The sequence below is a fragment of the Pseudophryne corroboree genome, chromosome 2 (genome assembly GCF_028390025.1).
Source record: "Pseudophryne corroboree isolate aPseCor3 chromosome 2, aPseCor3.hap2, whole genome shotgun sequence".
Lineage (NCBI taxonomy): Eukaryota > Metazoa > Chordata > Amphibia > Anura > Myobatrachidae > Pseudophryne > Pseudophryne corroboree.
The window spans coordinates 1,037,716,472-1,037,743,299 of NC_086445.1; the positions used below are offsets into that span (position 1 = coordinate 1,037,716,472).

A 26,828-nucleotide genomic window follows, 5' to 3' on the forward strand; every position below is an offset into this window, starting at 1 on the left:
GTTGACAAGAGTTCAGATAATGCTAAATATATTTTAGAATAACCATAGATCAAACTGGCCAACACTTCTGGAAAATAAGGTCAAAAATAGACCACGCACACACACACACACACACACGATTTGCCCAGACCATACAGATCTACTCAAACCATGTATTTTAAATCAAGACTTCACCTAATTTCTGGATGGCCATGCCTCGTTCATCCACAAATACCCCTTTCACACTGAATATTGTGCAATGCGAAAGTACCCTGTTACAATTACTCTGGTCATGCGACCAAGTATTTCAACCCAGGCAGTGACCAGGGTTATACACAGGTTTAACCCAGCTTGTGGTGCTGTGTGAATGGGTAAGCCAGGTCATCTCCAAGCTCCGGCTCTGGATGCACTTGCGGTGACGTGACCAACCCAGCAAAAAGCCAGATCGAGTCGCTAGTCTGAAAGGGGTCTCAAGCCGGGTCACACTGGGGAAAGACCCGTTTACAAAATCCCAGGTGCAACCTGGCACTGCAATTGCAAAAGGGTATAAAATTGTCTGCAATGGAAAATTTATACTGCCGGAATATATACCTAAAGGAGCTAAACAATATACCTTAAATACCTGACACCTTTATTCTTTACTACATATTTCCAGCATACTTCTTGTCCTTTCATTAAATAGATATTACTTAGGAGACTGGATATTCTCAATCTTTCATCCATGTGAAGGCGAGAAGAAAGCAGATGTATGTTTACCTTGCAGTCTCCTATGTAACATGAATGCTCTGTACAGGCTGCAAATTATTGTATTACTACTCAAGGTCAGCATTTAATATTTCTATTAACAACAAGCTTATAGTCTAAATTTGTTCTGTACAGTTGGGATACAAATAAGAAAAACAAATCCAAAAACTACATAAATATGTTGCTGCCTTGCAAATGTTCTTGTTTTTTTTTCTTTACAAAGACATACTGTATATTCATTATAAATTATAATTTATTAGTTTTTGAAACTGGCCAATCTATAAAGCAATAGGAATATAATTTGAATTTGGACTTTAAAAACAACATTGAATAGTCCTACAATGTTTGTACAGAAACCATCCCACATTTCCAGACTTTTATATAGTGTAGATGTCTTTATAGAGAATGACATTAAAGTAATCTTGTGAATGACTGTCATCCACGTCCTCCTCAGCTGTTCGTATGGTTAGTATTGAGCTTGGCATTGCTGAGCCTGCAGCTGGTGTTGACATTGGTCTTGCACTAGACTGGATTCCTCTTGATTTCCGCTAGAAAAACAAAAATACAAATATTCAGATACTCATATGAGCTGCTGCTTAGTATCTGAGATACTTTGGTGCTTTATAAATCACTATATAAATATATAAATCACGTATAAAATTATGCAAGAACAATGAATTGAATATACAAGTTTTCAAAAAGTAATTGCTTGTAGGCATTGAGTTGTGGCTTTGAGTAAAAAATTGAAATCGTGTAAAGAAAAATTGTTCAGATCATTATATGTTTGATTCAAAACAAAAGTCTAAGTGATTTTTCTTTCAATTTTTTTTATTTATTTTTTTACATTTTTTGTTGGTAGACTAATTTTATGTCATGGCTGATAGATTCTCTAAAATGATATTGCAATTACTATAGGCTGTGTTTTAGCAAAAAAAATAAAACTTGTTTTTAGATGAGAGAGGGAAAATATAAATATTACAAAAACGCTGTTTAATACAATATATATTGTTTTATAATATAAAGATTTACTTTTAACAACTTTTTTTTAAAACTTGAACTGTACTCCAAGATAATTGTGTTCCATCTCTATACCCCAATGACCAATAAAACATTCACGTAAACCTTTAAGTTGATAAAGGTAAATTAAGTTTAACTTGAATAAATCATTATTGAATATAACTTTTAATTAAAGTAATTTTAGTCATTTTTGCAAGATACTGTAAATCCCACTGGGTGGAAGGTAAACTCTAGAACTTCTTCTATGCTGCTCCCCAACTGCAGAATACACTTCCATACCCAATAAGACTCTCCATCAGCCTACAAAGTATTAAGCACCCCTATAAAACTCACCTATTCATCAACACCTACTAGTTTACCATCAAACCAACACTAGGCCCCTCTCATCCTATCTTGTGCCAATGTCACCCTCCATGTGTGCTTGTATTTTATATATTACAGTATGCTTTATACTTGTCCTGTATTATTATGCTTTATTGCTTAGCTTTATTGCATTTATGCTACTTTTAGGCTTTTCATTTTGCCATTGCTTGTTTTATATTTTGCTTTAGTTTTGGCTCTTTAGGTTTTATGTATTATATCATATTTATCCACTGTACAGAGTTAGATACAAATAATGTAGTAAATTTAAAATATACCTATAGAAATCCCTGTACATCAGTAAGAGATGCTTAAATACATTTTGGCCAGTTCAGCTAGATTACTGCTTATCCTATGCACCGACATTGTCTGAGGTCTCTCTGTGGCTGAAATGCTTCCTAAATGTGCAGTATTAATACATCATTATGGATCTGTATGTAAGACCTTGTATGTGACTGCGAACATATCCAATATGTGATTTCACATCTGCCCATAGGGAGGAATAGTCTACCTGATGACACTATGGGGTTTATTTACTAAATGTTTTTTATCAAATATTTTTTGCCATTTTATTGCAGTTTAGTCATGGGATTTAAAGTGGCAAATGTTTTAGAATCCATACACTCCTACTCTGCAGAATACAGCCTATATAATTGAAAGTAATACCCTCCATAAAGCGGAAAGAAAAGTTACACCTGGAGGGGAGTAAAATAATTATCCACTTGTAATAGTTGCAAGTTGTTTCTGTAAGCAGAAAACTGAGCAGCAATTCAGAGCTTAAAACAATGAACATCCAGAAGAAAGCCTCAAATATATATCTCTGCTTATTAAATGCATACTTTTTATTAATTCATGATCCTGTATCAAATACTGCTAACATTTCTCTTTACGAAGTTTAAAATATGCTGAGATAAAGAATCTGTTTTAGTTACATTTAAGATGTTCCTGACATGCTCAAGAAACCTTATATTTAGTGCCCTAGATGTCTGACCTATATATGCAACACTATATTACAGTGAATAGCATATTAAATAAAATTAAAACATTTTTCATTAGAAAGGTCTCTCTTGTCATAAATGTTTGAAAATATTTTTCAATATTTACCGATAATACATTCATTGCAGTCACAACAAAAAACTTGACCGGTTTCTGCAATATGCAAGAGAAGGTTATCGTCTCTTACACAATTACAAGTGAAATAAGTGACAAAGTCAGATATAGAAGAGGAATAGAGCGCTAGATTTGTTACAAAAGAGCTATTCCAAGTAAACTTCCTCAAAATTGTTTATATAATGGTTGGCATAACTTGGGGCAAATCTGGTGCCCATAGCGGTACTAAGAATATGAAGAATATACTGAGACTCAATCAAGAATAATTTATAAAAGAAAAAAGAAGACAAAATAATATCGCTCCAATATGTGGAATTCTAATCTAAATACGCTGTGTAATATTAATATAAAAAGATTCAACATTACATGTGACAATAACCCTATTACCACAGCACTGATCGAATAAGTGTGATAAAGTGTGCTGTATTTTTACTGTAAGAAAATAGTGAAGTGACAAATGGGTGAATAATGCTTATGTTAAGTCTCTAGCAACTGATAGGTTATTGCTCTCCAAACCTAAATGTAAAAAAAATTGCAAAAGACTTCTGTGACACACCATACTAATAAAGCTTGTTTCTGCACAAGGCACTGTCGCTTCATTTCAGTGCATCAATCACCTAAACTGTCAGGCCATGTTCCAAATCATAATAATAAGTCAGACTGTTTTCTTCATGTGAGTCGGCAACACCAAGACATGGGTGTCACCATCTTGCCTGTGATCAGTTGACCACTGCTCAACCAATTCCAGTCCAGGTCTCCTGCACATGTCTTCAGTGTCCTATCCACAGCCAGAACACCTTAAATAAGCCTTACCCTGGTCACTGCTCATTATCACTACAACTTCTGCTGTATCCTGCCTGCTAAATTCAAGCCTGCAATATCCAAAGTTTAACTCCACAGTTCAGTGTGATCCATCAGCTGCTGTTTCCTCTAAGCACTAGCCAGTCCTGCTGAGCACTTTCCACAGTCTCCTGTGCATTGTGTATGCTTCCAGTTCCAGTCAGTCCTGCTGTGCACCATTCTGGACTCGTGTAAAGCTGTGTTTTCTCTAAGCGCTAATCAGTCCAGTTGAGTGCTATCCACAGTCTCCTGAGTATTTGCTGTATTCTTCCAAGTACCAGACAGTTCTGCTAAGCACCATTCCATCTGCTTTATATACATGTGTATCTTCAAGCACCAGTCAATTCAGCTAAAATATTCACAGTCATCTGTGGAATCATGAATACACCAAGAGTTGATCACCCCTGTTGCACTCATCACGGATGGTGCTTCGGAAGAACAGTTTCAAAAAAGAGGGATTGCCCACCCCTAATCCTCTCAGGTAGAAAACAACAACAAAATACAAGGGGAGCACAAAGGAAATATTCTGTATAATAATTAAATGTAAAAATTACTTTTCTCTATCGTCCTAGTGGATGCTGGGGTTCCTGAAAGGACCATGGGGAATAGCGGCTCCGCAGGAGACAGGGCACAAAAGTAAAGCTTTCCGATCAGGTGGTGTGCACTGGCTCCTCCCCCTATGACCCTCCTCCAAGCCAGTTAGATTTTTGTGCCCGGCCGAGAAGGGTGCAATCTAGGTGGCTCTCCTAAAGAGCTGCTTAGAAAAGTTTAGCTTAGGTTTTTTATTTTACAGTGAGTCCTGCTGGCAACAGGATCACTGCAACGAGGGACTTAGGGGAGAAGAAGTGAACTCACCTGCGTGCAGGATGGATTGGCTTCTTGGCTACTGGACATCAGCTCCAGAGGGACGATCACAGGTACAGCCTGGATGGTCACCGGAGCCTTGCCGCCGGCCCCCTTGCAGATGCTGAAATAAGAAGAGGTCCAGAATCGGCGGCAGAAGACTCCTCAGTCTTCTAAAGGTAGCGCACAGCACTGCAGCTGTGCGCCATTTTCCTCTCAGCACACTTCACACGGCAGTCACTGAGGGTGCAGGGCGCTGGGAGGGGGGCGCCCTGGGAGGCAAATGAAAACCTATTTTGGCTAAAAATACCTCACATATAGCCTCCGGAGGCTATATGGAGATATTTAACCCCTGCCAGAATCCGTTAAGAGCGGGAGACGAGGCCGCCGAAAAAGGGGCGGGGCCTATCTCCTCAGCACACAGCGCCATTTTCCCTCACAGAAAGGCTGGAGGGAAGGCTCCCAGGCTCTCCCCTGCACTGCACTACAGAAACAGGGTTAAAACAGAGAGGGGGGGCACTAATTTGGCGTTAGAAATATATAAAAAAGATGCTATAAGGGAAAACACTTATATAAGGTTGTCCCTATATAATTATAGCGTTTTTGGTGTGTGCTGGCAAACTCTCCCTCTGTCTCTCCAAAGGGCTAGTGGGTCCTGTCCTCTATCAGAGCATTCCCTGTGTGTGTGCTGTGTGTCGGTACGTGTGTGTCGACATGTAGGAGGACGATGTTGGTGAGGAGGCGGAGCAATTGCCTGTAATGGTGATGTCACTCTCTAGGGAGTCGACACCGGAATGGATGGCTTATTTAGGGAATTACGTGATAATGTCAACACGCTGCAAGGTCGGTTGACGACATGAGACGGCCGACAAACAATTAGTACCGGTCCAGACGTCTCAAAAACACCGTCAGGGGTTTTTAAAACGCCCGTTTACTTTAGTCGGTCGACACAGACACAGACAGGGACACTGAATCCAGTGTCGACGGTGAATAAACAAACGTATTCCTTATTAGGGCCACACGTTAAAGGCAATGAAGGAGGTGTTACATATTTCTGATACTACAAGTACCACAAAAGAGGGTATTATGTGGGATGTGAAAAAACTACCATAGTTTTTCCTGAATCAGATAAATTAAATAAAGTGTGTGATGATGCGTGGGTTCCCCCCGATAGAAAATTATGGGCGGTATACCCTTTCCCGCCAGAAGTTAGGGCGCGTTGGGAAACACCCCTTAGGGTGGATAAGGCGCTCACACGCTTATCAAAACAAGTGGCGGTACCGTCTATAGATAGGGCCGTCCTCAAGGACCAGCTGACAGGAGGCTGGAAAATATCATAAAAAGTATATACACACATACTGGTGTTATACTGCGACCAGCGATCGCCTCAGCCTGGATGTGCAGAGCTGGGGTGGCTTGGTCGGATTCCCTGACTAAAAATATTGATACCCTTGACAGGGACAGTATTTTATTGACTATAGAGCATTTAAAGGATGCATTTCTATATATGCGAGATGCACAGAGGGATATTTGCACTCTGGCATCAAGAGTAAATGCGATGTCCATAACTGCCAGAAGATGTTATGGACACGACAGTGGTCAGGTGATGCAGATTCCAAACGGCACAAAGGTGTATTGCCGTATAAAGGAAGAGGAGTTATTTGGGGTCGGTCCATCGGACCTGGTGGCCACGGCAACTGCTGGAAAATCCACCGTTTTTACCCTAAGTCACATCTCTGCAGAAAAAGACACCGTCTTTTCAGCCTCAGTCCTTTCGTCCCTATAAGATCATATCTGCCCAGGGATAGAGGAAAGGGAAGAAGACTGCAGCAGGCAGCCCATTCCCAGGAACAGAAGCGTTCCACCGCTTCTGACAAGTTCTCAGCATGGCGCTGAGACCGTACAGGACCCCTGGATCCTACAAGTAGTATCCCAGGGGTACAGATTGGAATGTCGAGACGTTTCCCCTTCGCAGGCTCCTGAAGTCTGCTTTACCAAGGTCTCCCTCCGACAAGGAGGCAGTATGGGAAAAAATTCACAAGCTGTATTCCCAGCAGGTGATAATTAAATTACCCCTCCTACTACAAGAAAAGGGGTATTATTCCACACTATATTGTGGTACTGAAGCCAGAAGGCTAGGTGAGACTTATTCTAAATCTAAAAATTTTTTGAACACTTACAAAGGTTCAAATCAAGATGGAGTCACTCAGAGCAGTGATAACGAACAGGAAGAAGGGGACTATATAGTGTCCCGGGACATCAGGGATGCTTACCTCTATGTCCCAAATTTGCCCTTCTCACTAAGGGTACCTCAGGTTCGTGGTGCAGAACTGTCACTATCAGTTTCAGACGCTGCCGTTTGGATTGTCCACGGCACCCCGGGTCTTTACTAAGGTAATGGCCGAAATGATGATTCTTCTTCGAAGAAAAGGCGTCTTAATTATCCCTTACTTGGACGATCTCCTGATAAGGGCATAGTCCAGGGAACAGTTGGAGGTAGGAGTAGCACTATCTCGGATACTGCTACAACAGCACGGGTGGATTCTAAATATTCCAAAATCGCAGCTGATCCCGACGACACGTCTGCTGTGCCTAGGGATGATTCTGGACACAATCCAGAAAAAGGTGTTTCTCCCGAAAGAGAAAGCCAGGGAGTTATCCGAGCTAGTCAGGAACCTCCTAAAAACAGTGCATCATTGCACAAGGGTCCTGGTAGAAAATGGTGGCTTCCTACGAAGCAATTCCATTCGGCAGATTTCACGCAAGAACTTTTCAGTGGGATCTGCTGGACAAATGGTCCGGATCGCATCTTCAGATGCATCAGCGGATAACCCTATATCCAAGGACAAGGGTGTCTCTCCTGTGGTGGTTATAGAGTGCTCATCTTCTAGAGGGCCGCAGATTCGGCATTCAGGATTGGATGCTGGTGACCACGGAGCCCAGCCCGAGAGGCTGGGGAGCAGTCACACAAGGAAAAAATTTCCAGGGAGTGTGATCAAGTCTGGAGACTTTTCTCCACATAAATATACTGGAGCTAAGGGTAAATTTATAATGCTCTAAGCTTAGCAAGACCTCTGCTTCAAGGTCAGCCGGTATTGATCCAGTGGGAAAAACATCACGGCAGTCGCCCACGTAAACAGACAGGGCGACACAAGAAGCAGGAGGGCAATGGCAAAAACTGCAAGGACTTTTCGCTGGGCGGAAAATCATGTGATAGCACTGTCAGCAGTGTTTCATCCCGGGAATGGAAACTGGGAAGCAGACTTCCTCAGCAGGCACGACCTCCACCCGGGAGAGTGGAAACTTCATCGGGAAGTTTTTTCCACATGATTGTAAACCGTTGGGAAATACCAAAGGTGGACATGATGGCGTCCCGTCTGAACAAAAAAACGGGACAGGTATTGCGCCAGGTCAAGAGACCCTCAGGCAATAGCTGTGGACGTTCTGGTAACACCGTGGGTGTACCAGTCGGTGTATGTGTTCCCTCCTCTGCTTCTCATACCTAAGGTGCTGAGAATTATAAGACGTAGAGGAGTAAGAACTATACTCATGGCTCCGGATTGGCCAAGAAGGACTTGGTACCCGGAACTTCAAGAGATGTTTACAGAGGTCTTATGGCCTCTGCCGCTAAGAAGGGACTTGCTTCAGCAAGTACCATGTCTGTTCCAAGACTTACCGCAGCTGCGTTTGTTGGCATGGCGGTGGAACGCCGGATCCTAAGGGAAAAAGGCATTCCGGAAGAGGTCATTCCTACCCTGGTCAAAGCCAGAAAGGAGGTGACCGCACAACATTATCACCACATGTGGCGAAAATATGTTGCGTGGTGTGAGGCCAGGAAGGCCCCACAAAGAAATTTCAACTCGGTCGATTCCTGCATTTCCTGCAAACAGGAGTGTCTATGGGCCTCAAATTGGGGTCCATTAAGGTTCAAATTTCGGCCCTGTCAATTTTCTTCCAGAAAGAATTGGCTTCAGTTCCTGAAGTCCAGAACTTTGTCAAGGGAGTATTACATATACAACCCTCTTTTGTGCCTCCAGTGGCACTGTGGGATCTCAACGTAGTTCTGGGATTCTTCAAATCACATTGGTTTAAAACCAGTCAAATCTGTGGATTTGAAGCATCTCACATGAAAAGTGACCATGTTCTTGGCCCTGGCCTGGACCAGGCGAGTGTCAAATTGGTGGTTTTTTTTCTCAAAAAAGCCCATATTTGTTTGTCCATTCGGACAGGGCAGAGCTGCGGACTCGTCCCCAGTTCTCTCCCTAAGGTGGTGTCAGTGTTTCACCTGAACCAGCTTATTGTGGTGCCTTGCACCTACTAGGGACTTGGAGGACTCCAAGTTGCTAGATGTTGTCAGGGCCCTGAAAATATAGGTTCCAGGACGGCTGGAGTCAGGAAAACTGACTTGCTGTTATCCTGTATGCACCCAACAAACTGGGTGCTCTTGCTTTTAAGCAGACTATTGCTAGTTGGATGTGTAATACAATTCAGCTTGCACATTCTGTGGCAGGCCTGCCACAGCCAAAATATGTAAATGCCCATTCCACAAGGAAGGTGGGCTCATCTTGGGCGGCTGCCCGAGGGGTCTCGGCTTTACAACTTTGCCGAGCGGTTATTTAGTCAGGGGCAAACACGTTTGTAAAATCCTACAAATTTGATACCCTGGCTAAGGAGGACCTGGAGTTCTCTCATTCGGTGCTGCAGAGTCATCCGCACTCTCCCGCCCGTTTGGGAGCTTTGGTATAATCCCCATGGTCCTTTCAGGAACCCCAGCATCCACTAGGACGATAGAGAAAATAAGAATTTACTTACCGATAATTCTATTTCTCGGAGTCCGTAGTGGATGCTGGGCGCCCATCCCAAGTGCGGATTATCTGCAATACTTGTACATAGTTACAAAAATCGGGTTATTATTGTTGTGAGCCATCTTTTCAGAGGCTCCGCTGTTATCATACTGTTAACTGGGTTTAGATCACAAGTTGTACGGTGTGATTGGTGTGGCTGGTATGAGTCTTACCCGGGATTCAAAATTCCTCCCTTATTGTGTACGCTCGTCCGGGCACAGTACCTAACTGGCTTGGAGGAGGGTCATAGGGGGAGGAGCCAGTGCACACCACCTGATCGGAAAGCTTTACTTTTGTGCCCTGTCTCCTGCGGAGCCGCTATTCCCCATGGTCCTTTCAGGAACCCCAGCATCCACTACGGACTCCGAGAAATAGAATTATCGGTAAGTAAATTCTTATTTTTAAAATCAATATACCTTGAATACAAACGAGAGAGGGATCAGAAGAGAGACTTTTGAAGGTTAGAACTAATCATTTTTCACACAAATTGTGGATTAATTTTGTCATTTTGGTATCAATTCTATCTAATAAATCAACTTCTGTTTTTTTAGCCAAAATAAAGTGAACAGATTTGCAGGATTCATATTTTCAGGGAAAACAGTGAAGCTGTAATTGACAGTTTAATGAATAATTGCTGTAATTCCATAGAAGATGAAAGCTTTTTGAACACAGAGGTCAGACATTCAGGTATGGTTTGTGGCTTAAAATCCTATAAGTCATCCATTAAATATTATGGGGTCCATCCTATTTCCTGTGAACGGTGCAAAATACTATTGCCGTGGCATGAAAACCCTGGCATGGCACCCGATCTTGCACCCCTCTCTGCCCCTTTAAGTGCCCTACTCAGAAAAATCCATGAGTCGGCAGTGCCGTAAGTGGGGCATAGCGCTGTACTTACTGGCACCCTTGATGTCTTTGTGGGGAATAAGACTGACCCCTATCTTTTATTATATATAGTTTATATATAGTAGTATATATATAGTTTATTATATATAGTTTATATAACATTTATCATGTTTCTCATCTGCTGGTCCACACAGCTTACACTCATACTCACCCGGTAGCAGAAAATTCCAACGCTCCCACTGACCAGAAGGAGGATTCCAAATCCCATGACAACCCCAAGATAAAGTCCATGTGTCCATGGGAAGCCATCTGCTGGTGAAATATAAATTAATAGGTAAAACATGAGTCAAAATAGAGAAGATGAGCATAAGGGTCTGTGGGGCGACGTCGGGGAGTCCGCAGATATCTCATGGTCACGGCAAAGAGTTTGACTAAAGCTGGACATACAAACTGCACAGTCAGTGATAGTATCAGCAAGTGGTCACTTATAGCAGCTTCCCCACTATCTTTCCAATAATACTCTTATTTTTGTGAACACCCCAATGATCTCATTGGATAAATAAGTGAGCACACAAAGACGATGAAGGGAGGAATATAGAGTGGGATCTGAGAACATTATTGTACTGAATCTCCATCTCATGCACATGTTATGTACGCAGCTAAAGTAATTCGCTGAAAAGATCATTGAGACTTTCATTCCTGTGCATCGGATCATTGTACAGTAGATGTTGCGGCAGCTATGTCACAGACTACTTATCATAGTGCATTGTGGCTGCAGCCCACTTCCACGAGGATTTGTTTCAGGCACATGTTTTAGTTCAGGCAATTGTCCATCTTGGACGCAATAAAGGCCATGTACAAATAGGGCTATATTGTGGAGCAGATGGACCAAACCTTGAAAAGTGATAAAGTAGAGAGAGATAAACTACCAACCAATCAGCTCCTGTCCACACAGCCTGTAATATGATTAGTAAGGAGCTGATTGGTGGGTACTTAATCTCTTTCCACTTTATCACTCTCTAAAGCTTAGTACATCTCCCAACATGTGAGGCTTACCAAATATGCATATTAAACAGATTGACAATTTAGGCCATAACCACACATTGGTCTACCCCTCAACTTATACTTACTCCATTTGCAGGAGACCACACTAACCCTCTGTGACCTTGGACTCTGACCCCACTTTACATTTAGAGTCCAAGCAAGAATTGACATACAGTTCAGTGCATCCCTCTACCAGAGTGGTCAACACAGAACCTTTGTCTTTATCAAAGGGCTTGTTTGGTGACCTGGTCCCTCTGGGGAGTCCTCATGTATGTACTGTGTGCTACTGTATGTTTCACAATATCGCCATTATGGAGGAGAGTGCTTGTAGAGGAGGATGTTTCGTTAGAGGAACCCTTTCAGAATCATCCTGACCTTGTGACCATGGAAGATGAGCAGAGAATGAGTTATCATGTTATAGAATAATACTTCAGCTGTAAGTGCCCCAAGCATATTACATTATAAACTGCATGGGTGTGATTACCATTTTATAGCTTGTACATATTCCTAGTTAGCGTTCAGACCTTTGTCGAATAAGTTGCAAACCAAGGGTTATTAGTACGTAAATTGGATGGGAAAGGTCTCATATATCCATTATCCTGCTTGGAAGGGTCACCTGCATAGTGGAGGGCAGTCATTGAGCCTCCTTCAAGTCCTCAGGCTGTAGCAGGCACCATGCAGAGAGTGGCTCTAGGGAATCTAGGAAGCGCCATAAGAGAGCATTGGGCATCGATTTGTCAGGTAATAAAGTGTAACTCAGTTAGGGCTCTCTCCTAACCATTAGTTAACTCCTGAGTTTCTTTTCAGCCAAAAGTAGTTTGCTACCAGAGGAGGTCCAACTGAGTCTTAGCCAGAGGTTGGCACAAATTCTCTAGGTGACTGATGCTCTGATAAACCCTGGTGAATAAAGTTCTTTTTATGAACAAGGAAGAGATCCTAATGGCATCTAAAGGGTATGCAGATGATTGGTCGACATTCAATAGGTCGAAACCAAATGGTCGTCATAGGCAAAAGGTTTACAGGTTCAAATGGTTGACACAGCATGTGTTTTTTGTTTTTTTTCCACCTTTTTCATACTTTACCATCCATGTGAACTACACTTGGGAACGGTAACCTGTGCCAAGCACAGCGAGGCACCTTGCCCCACTCACCATGCAAGGGGACATGGTGCACTAATTGGGGGTCCATGTGCTGGAAGGTAAATTTTGACACAAAAAAATAATAATGAAAAACTCATGTCTACCTTTTCATGTGTTGGCCATTTCCATATCGGTCTTTTGACCCTGACGGCCTTGTGTATGTTGACCACACACACACACACGGGCAGTTTTAAGAAGCGTTGCTATGTGGGGGAAGAGGTATCCGTGCACATTATATTCTCTGATACTGCTTCCCCCCCATGTATTAAAGTGGCAGTGTGTGCTGAATGACACTGATGTCTATTTTGGCACTGCTGTCTTTTAGACAGAATGCCAATATGCAGGACAATATATGAACGGTCAGTAGGGTGCATCAAACGCCATCGGAATGCTTGCTGTCCCTATTCTTAAAATGTACCTTTTTAGCATAGAAACAACTGTGCAATTTTTTTTTGATGTACGATTTGACTTAGGTGGTCCACCTCCACACCCAAAAATTGTCTGTATTGTATTGTATTGTATTGTATTGTATTGTACTGTACTCTATTGTATTATACAAAACAACTAACTTTAGCAAAACGAAGCCAACTTTTGTATGTGTGCCATGAATGCGTGTCTTACATTGATTTAAGAACATAAGAACATAACAAAGAAAGTATGAAGCCTCATGAGCCTATCGTGGCTGTTCCCATCCAAATCATTAATCATTAATCAAATCATTATTTCTTTTTCAGATAAAATAAATAGAAATTTATAGAAATAAATAGAAATAAAATAAAATAAATAGAAAAATAGAAATTAATAGAAATCTTTAATCTTCAGGGGCATGGTGGGCCACATAAATATCATCTCAGATTCTTCAAAATTGGTATGCAATATATCCTTAACAACTCAAAAAAAGTTAGCATGGGGACAAATCATTTTTCTTACTTTTTAAAATTCATGGGGCGTTTGATGCACCCTAACGGTCAGTGGCACTGACCGTTCCAACACCTGCAGTTATCGATTTTGACAGCTGCAGTGTTGTTGAACATACACCACAGCAGGGACCCTGGCTGTGGAGGCATCCGATCTCCAGGCTGCCTCGTTGATAAGGTGAAGCAGGAAGTGCTATAGCAGGCACAATGACGCTATAATACATCTCCCCCATAGTTGATTGCAGATGTATTCAGCCCCCTAAAATGTCAACGGAGTTTTCTGTACAAATGACACACATATTATTCCAGACAGTATACAGTATTTTTTTTTTTTATACATTTCTTTATTAGACAGCCATAAAGTCACAACATATGTTGCCAAATATTAAGGTACAAGATTATTCAGCAGTGACATATAATCAAGTTCTAAACTGAATAGAATACAGAGAATTGAAGGCTGTACAGTTTTTTGTTTTTTTTTGTAAGAGAAGAAGAAAAATAGAAACACTTCACAACAAATAATGCAAACTCAGCTGTCTAGTAATAATAGTAGTAGTGTACTAGGGGGTGTGTTTTACTTAGGTGCACCACCTCCCCCAATAATAAGAAACAGTCCAAACAGATGAGTTAAGTATCATAGCTGTTGAAGGGAAGTAGAGATAGGAAAGAGAAAGGAGAAAAAAAAAGAAGAAAAGAAAAGAGGATAAACATAGAAAGCAGAGAAAAAGAATTAGTACCGAGGTACCATAGATGGGCAGTATATGTTGCCGGGGGGGGGGGGGGGGGGGGGAATGATCAAATCCATATTCTGGATGAGGAGAGTAGATCATGGGTTTGGAGTGAATGCTGTATTATGTAGTACCCTAATAAGGAGAGTCGATGCTATAAGCAAGGCATCCCAATTAAACCTAAATTTCAGCCTACAGGTGGTCAAGTAATAGTTCCCACTATCCGACTAGTCCAATACCATGTTGTGTCTCGGAATACCTTCCAGATACATTCGCGCCTGTCTAGGGGTAAAGTCTCTATATAGGTTCCCCATTTTTTATGGAAAAGCCTCACTCCATTTTCAATTTGAAAAGTGGCCATTCGTCTCTCACAAAATAGTACGTCTAATAAGGCAGATTCCCATTCTCCCACCGATGGAGCAGTTTTATATATCCAATGTCGCAGTATCATCTGTTTCGCCACCGTGACCATCACAGTCAGTAAAGGGATCACAGGAGCAAGGTCAAACCGTGACAGCCAGGGCGAGAAGTCCGCGAACAGCAACGGGCCCACCGCCTCGGGAAGAGTTAATTTGAGTAAACGGGATAAATATTGGAGAATCTTACGCCAGAACAGTTTAATTTTCCCACATACCCAGAGATTGTGTGCAAGGGATGCTCCACTTACTCCACATTTAGGGCAACTGCCCGTCTCACCAGGGCGGAAGTGTTGTCTTTGAGAGGGGGCTATATACATCCTGTTCAGAGTCCTTAAATGTATTTCTTGTAGTGTAGCGGATTTTAGAGCCTTTAGGACCAATTCAGTGTTCGCATAAATCTCGCCCATCGCGGGTGCCTCCGGGAGCTCCCGCCGCCATGAAGCAGAGAGAGGGGACCAAGAGGGGGCTGACACCTCAATCAGGTCACTATAAAGGTAACGCATTTTGAATGGATTATGTCTGCAAAACGTAAGAGTGTCGAGTATTGTTCGAGTAGAGGCCTTTTTGCCCAGGGGGTCACCTAGGGAGTTAATGTAATGGCGCGCTTGGAGATACATAAAGAAATTAGTGTGGGGCAAAGAAAATCTGTCACGTAGTTGCTTAAAGGAGAGCATCTGTCCACCAGGATCAAATACATCCTTGATAGAATATATTCCTTTACATTTCCATGTGTAAAAGTGCCGATTATCTAAAGAAGAGGGGAAATTAGGGTTGCCCCATAAGGGTATGTACGGTGACTCAAAAGGGTTAGTATGGAATAGTTTATGAGTGGAGATCCAGGTCCTATAAGTATCCCAAAACAAAATATTAGTCCTAAGCTCCTGGGGTAGTTTAGATAATGGTGTGTGAAGCAAAGCTGCAGGGGAGTAAGGGAAAAATAATGCTTCTTCCAATTCCAGGTTCGTAAATAGATCTGACCGGAGCAGCCAGTCTGAGGTGAACTTAAATAATGCTGCTCTAGCAAACATCGTCACATTGGGCATACTCAGACCACCTTTTCGTTTGTTAACATAAGTTCGGGCTTTGGGCATGCGAGGCTTAGCATTTTTCCAGATAAATTTTGAAAATATTTGCGAGCAGAGTAGGGAGTCCTGTTTAGTAATCGTAACGGGGAGCATCTGGAGCAAATAAGCCAGTTTGGGGAATATAACGGTCTTTATCATCACTATCCTGCCTAGTAGAGAAAGTTTGAGGTCTTTCCAGGTTTCTAAGCGTGTTTTAATTTGTTGAATAATGGGTGTATAATTGAATAGATACAGCCGGGAGAGTTCCGAAGGGATATAAATACCTAAGTATTTTAGTTTAGTAGGGGTCAGCGTAAATTGGGAAGTGAAGTCAGTATAGATGAGGGGGTCTTTTATGTTAGTCAGGGGGAGTAATTCAGATTTATGGGTATTTATGCGATAACCAGCAAAGATACTAAAACAGTGTATGGTGTCAAAAATAGCTGGTATCGAAGTACGGGGATTGGAGACAAATAAGATCATATCATCCGCGAATAATCCAAGTTTAACTTCTCTCTCCCCTACCGAAATCCCCGAAAAGGCCTGTAATTGTCTCAGTGCTATAGCCAGTGGTTCCAAAGCAGCTGCAAAAAGCAGAGGGGATAAGGGGCATCCCTGTCTAGTCCCCCTATGAATCATTAAGGGTCGTGACAGATATCTGTTCGTGAAAATTTGTGTAGATGCATTATGGTATATAGTGTGTATAACGGCTACAAATCGGTCAGGAAATCCGAAACGTCGGAGTGTCTCAAACAGGTGGTCCCACGTCACCAAATCAAACGCCTTTTCGGGGTCTAATGACAGTAGGAAAGCGGGATCACCTGTCTCCACCGTCCCCAGGGACTGTAGAACTGTCAGAACCTTACGGATATTGGTCACCGAGTGTCTGCCTGAGATAAAACCGGTTTGATCTTCATGGATTATTTCAGGCAAGATAGATTTTAGCCGATCCGCCAACAGTTTAGTAAACAATTTGTAGTCCACATTAAGTAAGGAGATAGGGCGGTAGGAAGACGGGAGGAGCGGGTCTTTACCAGGTTTGGGTATAACTCGAATCAGGGCCGAGTTGAAATAGTGTGGGATAGTAAGGCTGGAGAAAATAGAATTAAAAAAGGCCGTTAGAGAGTCCACTATTTTAGGGGAGAGCAATTTAAAGAATTCCCCGGATAAGCCATCGGGGCCCGGGGTCTTCAGTGGTTTAAGGGCTTTAATAGCTTCTGTCACTTCAGTAACAGGAGCCGTAAGGGAATCTGACTGATCTGGGGAGATCTGAGGCAACTGTAATGTTTCCCAGAAGGAGTTTTTAGTAGGTTGATCAATGTCGCTATGTGAGTAGAGGTCGGTATAAAAGGAGTGAAAAATATCAGTGATCGCCTTCCCTTCAGATTGTATAACAGAGGATGGGTCTTTCAGAGCTGTTACATGTTGGGGCCCCTTATCGGATTTAAGCAGATTGGAAAGCATTCGGCTAGGCTTATCTCCGTATTGAAAAAATGTATACTTTCCTGCAATAAGGAATCTATTGTCCATTTGTGTCAAAGTATGATCAAACTGGGTCTTAGCGTCCCTATATTTCTGTTTGTTAGCTAACGTGGGTGAGTATTTAAATTTTTGAAATGAGGAAGTGAGTATAGATTGTGCCGCCCTATATGCGGCGTCCTGGTCTCGTCTATATTTCGCCATGTATGCAATTATATCCCCTCGTAAAACGGCTTTAGCCGTCTGCCAAAACAAGGCAGGGTCAGACGTGTGGGCAGAGTTATTAAGAGCGTAAGAGTCCCAGGAAGTCATCAACATAGTTTTAAAGTCTGGAGAAGCCGCCATCTTGGCAGGGAAATCTCCAATGTGAATTGGTACCGAAAGTGATTCTACCCTGTAGCACAATCGATATAGGGGCATGGTCTGAAATGGTTATGGGCTTAATAGCTGCCTCAATGATCCTGGGGGACAGATCAGTGGAAACAAAAAAATAATCAATACGTGAGAAGGAATTATGGGTTGAAGAGTAGTAAGTATATTCCAATTCCACAGGGTTATGAAGACGCCATACATCAATCAGTCCCAGCTGTGCAGACATGTAATCCAGATTGATCCCGGGAAGTCGGGTCCTCTGAGACAAGGCACCCTTCCTGTCCAAGACCAAAGAGGATACCATATTCATATCCCCTCCAACAATAAGAGAGGTATGCGAATATGGGCGGAGAATATTCGTTATTTCTAGATAAAATTATTTATCATAGACAGCCGGGGCATAGACGTTGCATAAGGTCAATCTGGTGCCCTCCAAAGTTATATCTAGGACAATGTATCTACCTAGGGGGTCAATAATCTGATGATGGATGTCAAACACCACCCCCTTACGGATAAGGATCGCAACCCCCCTCGCCTTAGAGGAGAATGAAGAAAAGCTACAACTTCTTGTCTAAGCATGGTAAGTTTAGCATGTTCAGCAGGGGTCAGATGTGTCTCCTGGAGCATAGAGACATCCGCTTTTATCTTATTTAAGTAGGTAAGGATACATCTCCGTTTGATAGGAGAATTAATACCCCTAACATTCCACGATATTATATTAAGTTGTGACATTTATACCATCGGTAGGAGAATACAGAAGGACCGTACCAGGTCTTGAGACGAGAAGCCTCCTTATATAAACAATCCAGAGTATCGTGAACATAGACAATCCCCACCCCCACCGGCTAGGCATCTTCAGGTAAGAAGGAATAGAGAAGAAGACAGAAAAAGTCAGAAAGTTGAAAGAAAAGTAAAGATAAAGGTTAAGACAAAAACAATATATGGGAGCGTCCACACCAGCATACATCAGTATAGACTGTCTGCATGGGCTCGCTGCAATGTAGAACAAAAAAGTAAAGGAATAACAACATAACCAACAGGCAATACCAAGATAATGAACTTCAAGAAACATCACTATGACCCTTATATAAAGAGAATGGAGTGACTACTAAATTAACACGGTAGGAGTTATACCAAATCCACCCCGCAATAGATGAGAAACATCAACTATATCAACCAGCATAATAATATGGACTAAGTCCTGAAATCAGGTTTCAATCGTTATCGTCTGTTCTGCTCGGAGAAGATGGGTGTGAGGCCGAGGGCGACCGCATGGGTCCTCCGAGCTCCGTTACAAAGTCCTTAGCTGAGTCCACTGAAGTGAAATCTTTCGGACCTTGTGGAGTGAAAATGCGCAGTCGCGCAGGATAAAGGAGGGCAAATCGGATACCACTTTTCACCAGCTGAGAGCATATTGGAGACATTTCCCTTCTGGCTCTAGAGACTTCTGCGGAATAATCCTGGAAGAGAAACAGCCATTGGCCATCCCAGTGAAGTGGGCCTTTGCTCCACGCCGCAGACCACATCAGTTCTTTATGCCTGAAGTTTAAGCATTTAAAGATAACCGGGCGGGGTCTAGATTGGTTAGAGTCACGTGGCGGACCCAGTCTATGAGCTCGTTCAATTTCCATCGAAAAGAGTTCTTCCGGGATACCTAGGAGGTCTGGCAGGTCGGAGAGGAGAAATTTTAGAAGATCAGGGCCTTTCAGTGATTCTTTAAGGCCTACAATTCTCAGGTTGTTACGTCTTGAACGATTTTCTAGGTCGTCCATATGTTGGCGTGAAGATGTTAAAGATACGACCTGTTCCTTAAGATCTTCTATTTCCTTGAAGTTAACTCCAATCCTATTCTCATTCACCGAGATTCTGCGAGTCATAGACCCAAGCTCTGATTTCAGGTCTGATACTGCGGTCATAAATTTATCCGCCTGTGTTTGTAATAAAGGTTCCACGGTTTCCTTAATTGCTTTCACTATTTCCGAATAGGAAGGAGGAGCGGGGGGGGGGTTTTTTTGGGGCCATGGTAGGCGATGATTCAACTTCGCTGTCTAAGCCGACAGGATTAGAGGACAGTGGCGGAGAGGTGGGGCTCGGTTCCCCGCGTTTGCCTCCACTCCTATATGTTTGTGGTTTTGGTGCAGAAGAACTTAAGAATTTGTCCATAATAATAATTATGAGCTCATGAGGGTCGGATAGATGGAATGGTATGCCTTTGGCTATGGAAGCATGAAGAATTTTACATCACAGCTGCGGGTGGGGTGAGTTCATATATCGTTGCGAAATGTGTCAACTTAGGGGAAACTGAGGGCGGGCGTAGTCCACCAAGTTGTCAGCGGAATGCAATTGTGTTAACCGGGTATAAATGTGATATCGCCAGTTTATGTGGGAGGATGAGCAGCTAGGTTTAGAGAGCGTGGTAAATATATTCAATGGTGTAATATTTCAATTACAACGGCAATCCGGCCAGCGGCATCACCGTATGAGCACGCCAACTGAAGATTAATGAGTAAGTAATGAGATAATCGCACTCACCTCCCACACACGTGGCGACAAGAGGAGGGGGTAGAAGTTGTAATTCACTTTGTGGCAACAGACTGGAGAAACAGCACTGCTTCTGAGAATCAACAGTGATGGTATAGGGGTAATTCCGTCCCACTATAATGTGATCTAGGAGATAACCAGCTTAGAGGAAAGATTTGATCAACTGAGGATGAAGGGAAGCAAGGCTTGGTAGGTCTGTGGTGCCTCTGTAATTAATGTAATGTAATAGACCCAGAGTGTCAGGTGGTCTCCCCCAGTCTTCTTATTTAACTGTGGAGCTTATAGGCCTCCTCAATTCCAAGGCCCCCCTCCGCCTCACTCAGCGCCAGCAGCTTATATTTTCAGGGGGAGAGGGATGCAGGGAGGGCACAGCCGCCTCGTAGGGAGTCCGCGTCGGGTAGGGACAGTGCCGTCCCGCGAGTCTCTCCGTCCGCGAGCGCCGGGTGTCAGTAGACGCTTCACGGGGCACCAACCTTGTTGCAGGGGGGTCTCAGAGGCTTCTCAGCAGATGGTGAGGTGAGTCCAGGTGCTCCGGCGGTCGCGGGTAGTTCCGGTTCTCACACTGTTCACGGAGCCTCCCGTCGAGCCATAGATGGAAATTTAGCCCGCGGCTCCGGTACCCGGCGCAGGCCCCAACCTGCAAAGACCGTAAAAACGGTCTCTCGGCTCCGCGACCAGGCACTCAGGCAACCAGAGCCACAGGGGGAACTGTAGGGGTATGAAGGGGCCAGTAAATCCAACGGCAGCTGGAGTTTTGTGGATTTTTAGCAGGAGCTCTGATTTCCTGCTTCCAACCGTCTCTCCAGTCAGGCCACGCCCCCCAGTATACAGTATTTAATGTAAACCAGTAGGCTATAAAGTAAATTTTCAAAAACTATTTACTATTGTCTGCAGATTATTTTTTTTTATAATAAAATTCAAATGCTGCTTGCATATGTATTCAAACCCTGCAGACTACTACACAGTAGAACCATTTTTGTTGTAATAATAGATGTGTGTCTTTTTGGGTAAGTTCCAACAAGGTTTGCACACTGCGTAGAAGAGAGTTTTGCCCATTCTTCCTTGCAGATCTGCACCAGGTTGCTCAGGTTGATTGCTGATGCTTGTTTGCTGCAGTTGTCAAATAGTGTCCCAGATTCTCTCTGACTCAGGCCCTCATTCCGAGTTGTTCGCTCGGTAATTTTCTTCGCATCGCAGCGATTTTCCGCTAATTGCACATGCGCAATGTTCGCACTGCGACTGCGCCAAGTAAATTTGCTAAGAAGTTTGGTATTTTACTCACGGCATTATGAGGTTTTTTCTTCGTTCTGGTGATTGGAGTGTGATTGACAGGAAGTGGGTGTTTCTGGGCGGAAACTGGCCGTTTTATGGGAGTGTGTGAAAAAACGCTGCTGTTTCTGGGAAAAACGCGGGAGTGGCTGAAGAAACGGGGGAGTGTCTGGGCGAACGCTGGGTGTGTTTGTGACGTCAAACCAGGAACGACAAGCACTGAACTGATCACACTGGAAGAGTAAGTCTCGAGCTACTCAGAAACTGCACAGAAAAATCTTTTCACAATATTGCGAATACTTCGTTCGCAATTCTGCTAAGCTAAGATACACTCCCAGAGGGCGGCGGCTTAGCGTGTGTACTGCTGCGAAAAGCGGCTAGCGAGCGAACAACTCGGAATGAGGGCCTCAGATCTAGACTTTGCTATGGCCATTGTAGAACATTCACCTATTTTTTTTGTTTGCTGAGGAATGGGCAGTGTTAGGTTACTAACACCCCAGCAGCACCCAGACCTCCCACTCATTCACCACAAACACTCCAGTAACACTTCCGGTGGGCGGGCTGAACTGAATGGCCGCATCTTATTTAGAGCCCTCCATCCAGGCTGCCTTTGTTGCCTTATACCACCGGCTGCACCTGGACTGGGGCCCCGATTCTACACCTACGGGACCCGGAGATAATGAGGGGCAAAGTGGCCCCATTTCCCGGCTCACCCCTACCCTGTGTTTACCACCGGAGCCTGCAAACGCTGTGTGCGCCGCATGATGGCTGCCATTTTGGATCCTGGCCGTGTCTGGGCTTCGGCTGCCTGAAGGAGCACTGGCCGTCTCCTGCCCACCGCTGTGACTGCAGGCTCTCTGGCGGCTTCATCACCTCCCTCCCACTCCTCCCGCAGACCCAGCTCCAGTGACTGTCCGGCGGTGATCCGCGCTTAGTGCAGCGCATGGCAGCTAACACCCCCGCTTCCGGCCGTATCCGGAGCTCCGTGACAGGGATCCACAGTCCTCTCAGGTACTGCGCTGGATGCTGCATGCCACACTAAGGGCTGTGACTGGGGGTGGAGGGCTCTCCCCCCTTCCCTTTTTGCTATATACCGGCCTCCCCAGCTCCTAAGCCCCCTTGTTCCTGCTCCTGCACTGACACTGGCAGTGTTACACAGAAGGCTGCATCAGGGGACAGAGTCACACTGAAAGCTGCATCTGGGGGCACTGGACTCTTTTCCCCTCCATCCCTCACTGGTTTGTTGCCACCACTACGTAGAGAAGCCGTGCTGCATTCTGTCTGTACTTCCCTGACTCACTCCAAACATACTATTTGGAGGTGGAAGACTTTCCCCTCCTTGGGTCCGCTACTTACCAACTGTCTATATAACATCTCCACATTCCTACCAGGCCAGCTCCTCCTTTCTTTCTTATTGAGCTATATTTAAATTACAACACCTGCCATTGAGAAGTATGTGGCTAAAACGCCACGGACTACCAAAGGCTCCCAGAATAAAAATAAAACGACATCTAAGGATAAAGATCTTAGTCCTGCTCATTCACTGTCTCCCACCTCACCTGGTAGGGGAGGCTCTGTAGATTCGTCGTCCACAACAGACCAATTCAGTCCGTCTTCCATTCAGAGGGCCAAAGAAATCTCGGACATCATCTCGCCCTTATTAGACGCGAAACTAGCACCATTGTTGAAGGCCATTAACTCGGCTACTGCTCAAATAACAACATACCCAACGTTTAGTGGAAGCTGGGGACCATCTTTCCACTCTGGAGGATGACCAGCTGGAGGTCAAGTCTCAATTGCAAACACATGACACCACTATTGCAGCCTTAACCGATAAAATTGAAGATTTGGAAAATCGTAATCGGTTCAATAATTTATGCCTCATTGGCCTTCCGGAATCGGTTTGACCCAAAGATCTATTGGACTTGGTCTCTCACTGGCTCCCTACCACTTTGGGTCTCCCTTCCTCGCCCACAACTTATATGGTGGAAAGGGCCCACCGTATTGGTCCCAACAGACAGACCTCCCAAAATCGCCCTCGACCAGTGATCTTCAAATGACTGAATTACCTGGACAACGTGAAAATTATGGAGGCTTATCGTAAAACCTCCAACTTCAGTTATGAGGACTCCAAACTCCTCCTTTTTCAGGACTTCTCATTTCAAGTTTCTTCACGACAACGGGAATTCTCACCGGTCTGCAAGGAACTCTTCTCTAAATACATCCAATTTGCACTCCTATACCCTGCAAAACTGAGACTCTTCCATGCTGGAAAACCGCATTATTTCTACACCCCTGATGTTGCTCAGAACTTTCTCAAATCGTTATCCTCACTTTCGTCTGACTCACGCATGGATGATGAGAATTGACTGTCAGTAGTCTGTTAAGTATCATTCTAACATGTCTCCATTTTTCATTCTCTAATGAGTGACATACTGTTTGATTTATATTCTTTGACTGTACTGTTGTTACTATTGCGAGGGATTTTCCTTCCCTCTTGAGAACACAGGGATAGTGTGATGTTGTTTTTCCATTTTCTCTGCCTGTTCTTTATGTTTCCTCCTTTTCTAATCGTATTAATGTTTCTGTTATATTTCAATGGTCTTTGAGACCGTCCCACTGGGTTCAGAAATTTTCAAAATCCTTTGACAGGTGGCAAATGTTTTATTTTGTTGTGGTTTTTATATGTGTTATGGTACAATTTCTTTTTCTTCATTATAAACGGTACCTTCCTTTGATACATACCTTTAGTCCTCCCCCTGCTTGCTGGGACAGGTGGCTGGACGCTTTATTGTGGCTTCTCCTTCCATGTTCCGTCAGACTAGGTAATGGATGATGTCGGGATCTGTTGCTAATAACGTCCCCATAGATGGGTCAAAGACGTCTCTTAAGCTGGTCTCTTGGAAGGTCGAAGGTTTGAATTCACCGATTAAGAGGAAGAAAATTTTGAGTCATCTTAAAAAGTTTCGGCCAGATATTGTATACTTACAGGAGACACACTGGCGAATTTCTGACCCTAACACGGTTAGGGATGCTTGGATTAGTCTAAATCTTTTTTGAGCATATATACATATATATCTCTCAGAGAGCGCATTAGTTTTATAACATTTATTAAACAATAAAATACAAAGAACTCTGCTTTGATTAATTTAACACACACTTGTATAAAACACCAAAGGGTTACTTTGAAACACTGCAGTAAAGATTGTAATCATATAGCTACAAATAGTATCCTTTTATATGCACTTAGCAGTCTTTAATTTCCATCTATGGCCAGCTGATACCTAGATGGAAAAGATGTTTTGACTCCTTTTTATTATTTCCACTGTTGTAACTTAAATGGTTGCAATACAAAAGTGGAATGATTGAGACGTTCTATACTTTAACCTTAGATGGCTTGAGAGGTATATGTGGGAAAAAAGAAAACATAGGGATAATTTACACAAAGAAGAAAGGAAAGCATTGAGGAATCTAATGAAGGATGAGTCCATTATTATTAAAAATGCAGATAAAGGGGGCGGTACAGTAGTTCAGGACAAAACAGCTTATGAAGAGGAAGCATATAGACAGCTGAATAACACTAGATTTTACTCAAAACTACTTCATAACCCAACATCTGGTTTTGTTTGTGAATTCAAGATGTTTCTGGAGAGAGCGTATAGAGATGGAGCAATATCCAGACAGGAATATAATTTTTTATTTAACCCATACCCTGTAACACCCACGTATTATCATTTGCCCAAAATTCACAAATCCCTCACCTCACCTCCCGGGCATCCCATTATATCTGGTATTGGATCCCTCATGACTAATTTATCATCCTTTATTGATTCTTTTTTGCAACCACATGTGGTCTCGCTTAGATCATACATCAGAGACTCTACACATTTTTTGAATTTATTGTCCACTGTAATATGGCAAGATAATTATATCTTTATCACGTGAGACATAGAGTCACTATACACAATATCCCACACTCAGCTGGAGTAAAAGCGGTTGAGTACTTTCTATCTATAGATGGTGATCTGAGCGAGGCCAGAAAACGATTTGTTTTAGATGCCATCACATTTACTTTAACTCACAATTATTTTACTTTTAATGCACACTTTTATTTGCAGATTCAGGGTACCGCCATGGGCACCAAGTTTACCCCTAGTTTTGCTAATTTATATATGGGCCTGTTTTAAGACACACTTATATGGCCGGGCTTGGTGCTCTATGGCAGATACATAGATGACATGTTTTTATATGGGAGGGTGATATGAATTCGGCCAGGAGCTATGTGGAACGTCTGAACCAGAATTCATTTGGTCTTAAATTTACCAGCACAATTCACGAATCTAGGATTTCCTTTCTGGACATTGCTCTAGATGTAAAAAATAGTAATATAATTACATCCACATATAAGAAGGAAGTGGATTGCAATAAGTTCTTAAATTACTCAAGTTGTCACTATCTACCATGGCTCAGGAATATACCTAGACGCCAGTATATGAGACACAGACGAAATTGTTCAGAAATTATGGACTATAACCAACAAGCTCATAATCTCACAATTGCACTTCTAGAACAAGATTATTCAGATGATATTTTGACAAAAGCAGAAGAGCAAGTGAGAATAATAGATAGAGAGGCCTTGCTACTGACGAGTAAAAGCAAATCTAATAGTTTGACTAATCCCAAACAAAATACTGAACTTAGGTTCATAACTAAATATAAAACTCTAGTTCTAGGGAAATAAAACAATTGTTTAAAAACAATATAGCGATTCTAAGGGCTGATAAAATATTAGCACCTCTTTTGGAAATAGACCCCCAGATAGTTTTTAAGAAAGCTAGGAATCTGCAGAGCTTTCTAACACCTAGTCATTATATAGGTTCAGATCCAGCTACGAAAGCAAGTAAAACTTAGCTCAGTTCTATTCCTTTTAAAAAATGGATGTTTTAAATGTGGCCGTTTAGGATGTATAACATGTAAATTTATAGAACACAGGAGTACACATTTTCACTCTACCACCTATGGCACAGATTTTGAAATCAAGGGACATATTGATTGTAATGCCACCTATGTGATCTATTTGATAACATGTATGTGTGGCATCCAATATGTAGGTCGAACCACACGAAAACTAAACGTAAGGTTTCTAGAACATAGACAAAACATTATGAAAGGTATAAGAACACATAGTTTGTCTACACATATTAAATGTAAACATCAGGGAAATATGGACGGTCTTGTGGTGCAGGGTATTGAGTTTATACCAGTCACCGCAA

At 42.9% G+C, this 26,828-nt stretch overlaps 1 protein-coding gene across 2 annotated transcripts in view; it reads right to left on the reverse strand.

The window, feature by feature from the left end:
- Positions 1 to 996: 996 nt before the first annotated feature.
- Positions 997 to 26,828, reverse strand: part of TIGIT (T cell immunoreceptor with Ig and ITIM domains) — a 105,755-nt gene continuing 79,923 nt past the window's right edge. The window contains exons 3-4 of one of the 2 annotated variants that reach the window (XM_063950552.1): positions 10,795 to 10,892; positions 997 to 1,271 (exon numbers count right to left, since the gene is read on the reverse strand). In XM_063950552.1, the coding sequence (XP_063806622.1) occupies positions 1,101 to 1,271; positions 10,795 to 10,892 (269 nt within the window). In that variant the 3' untranslated portion in view covers positions 997 to 1,100. Of the gene's footprint in view, positions 1,272 to 10,794; positions 10,896 to 26,828 lie in introns of both variants that reach the window. The other variant, XM_063950550.1, reaches the window with a different exon arrangement.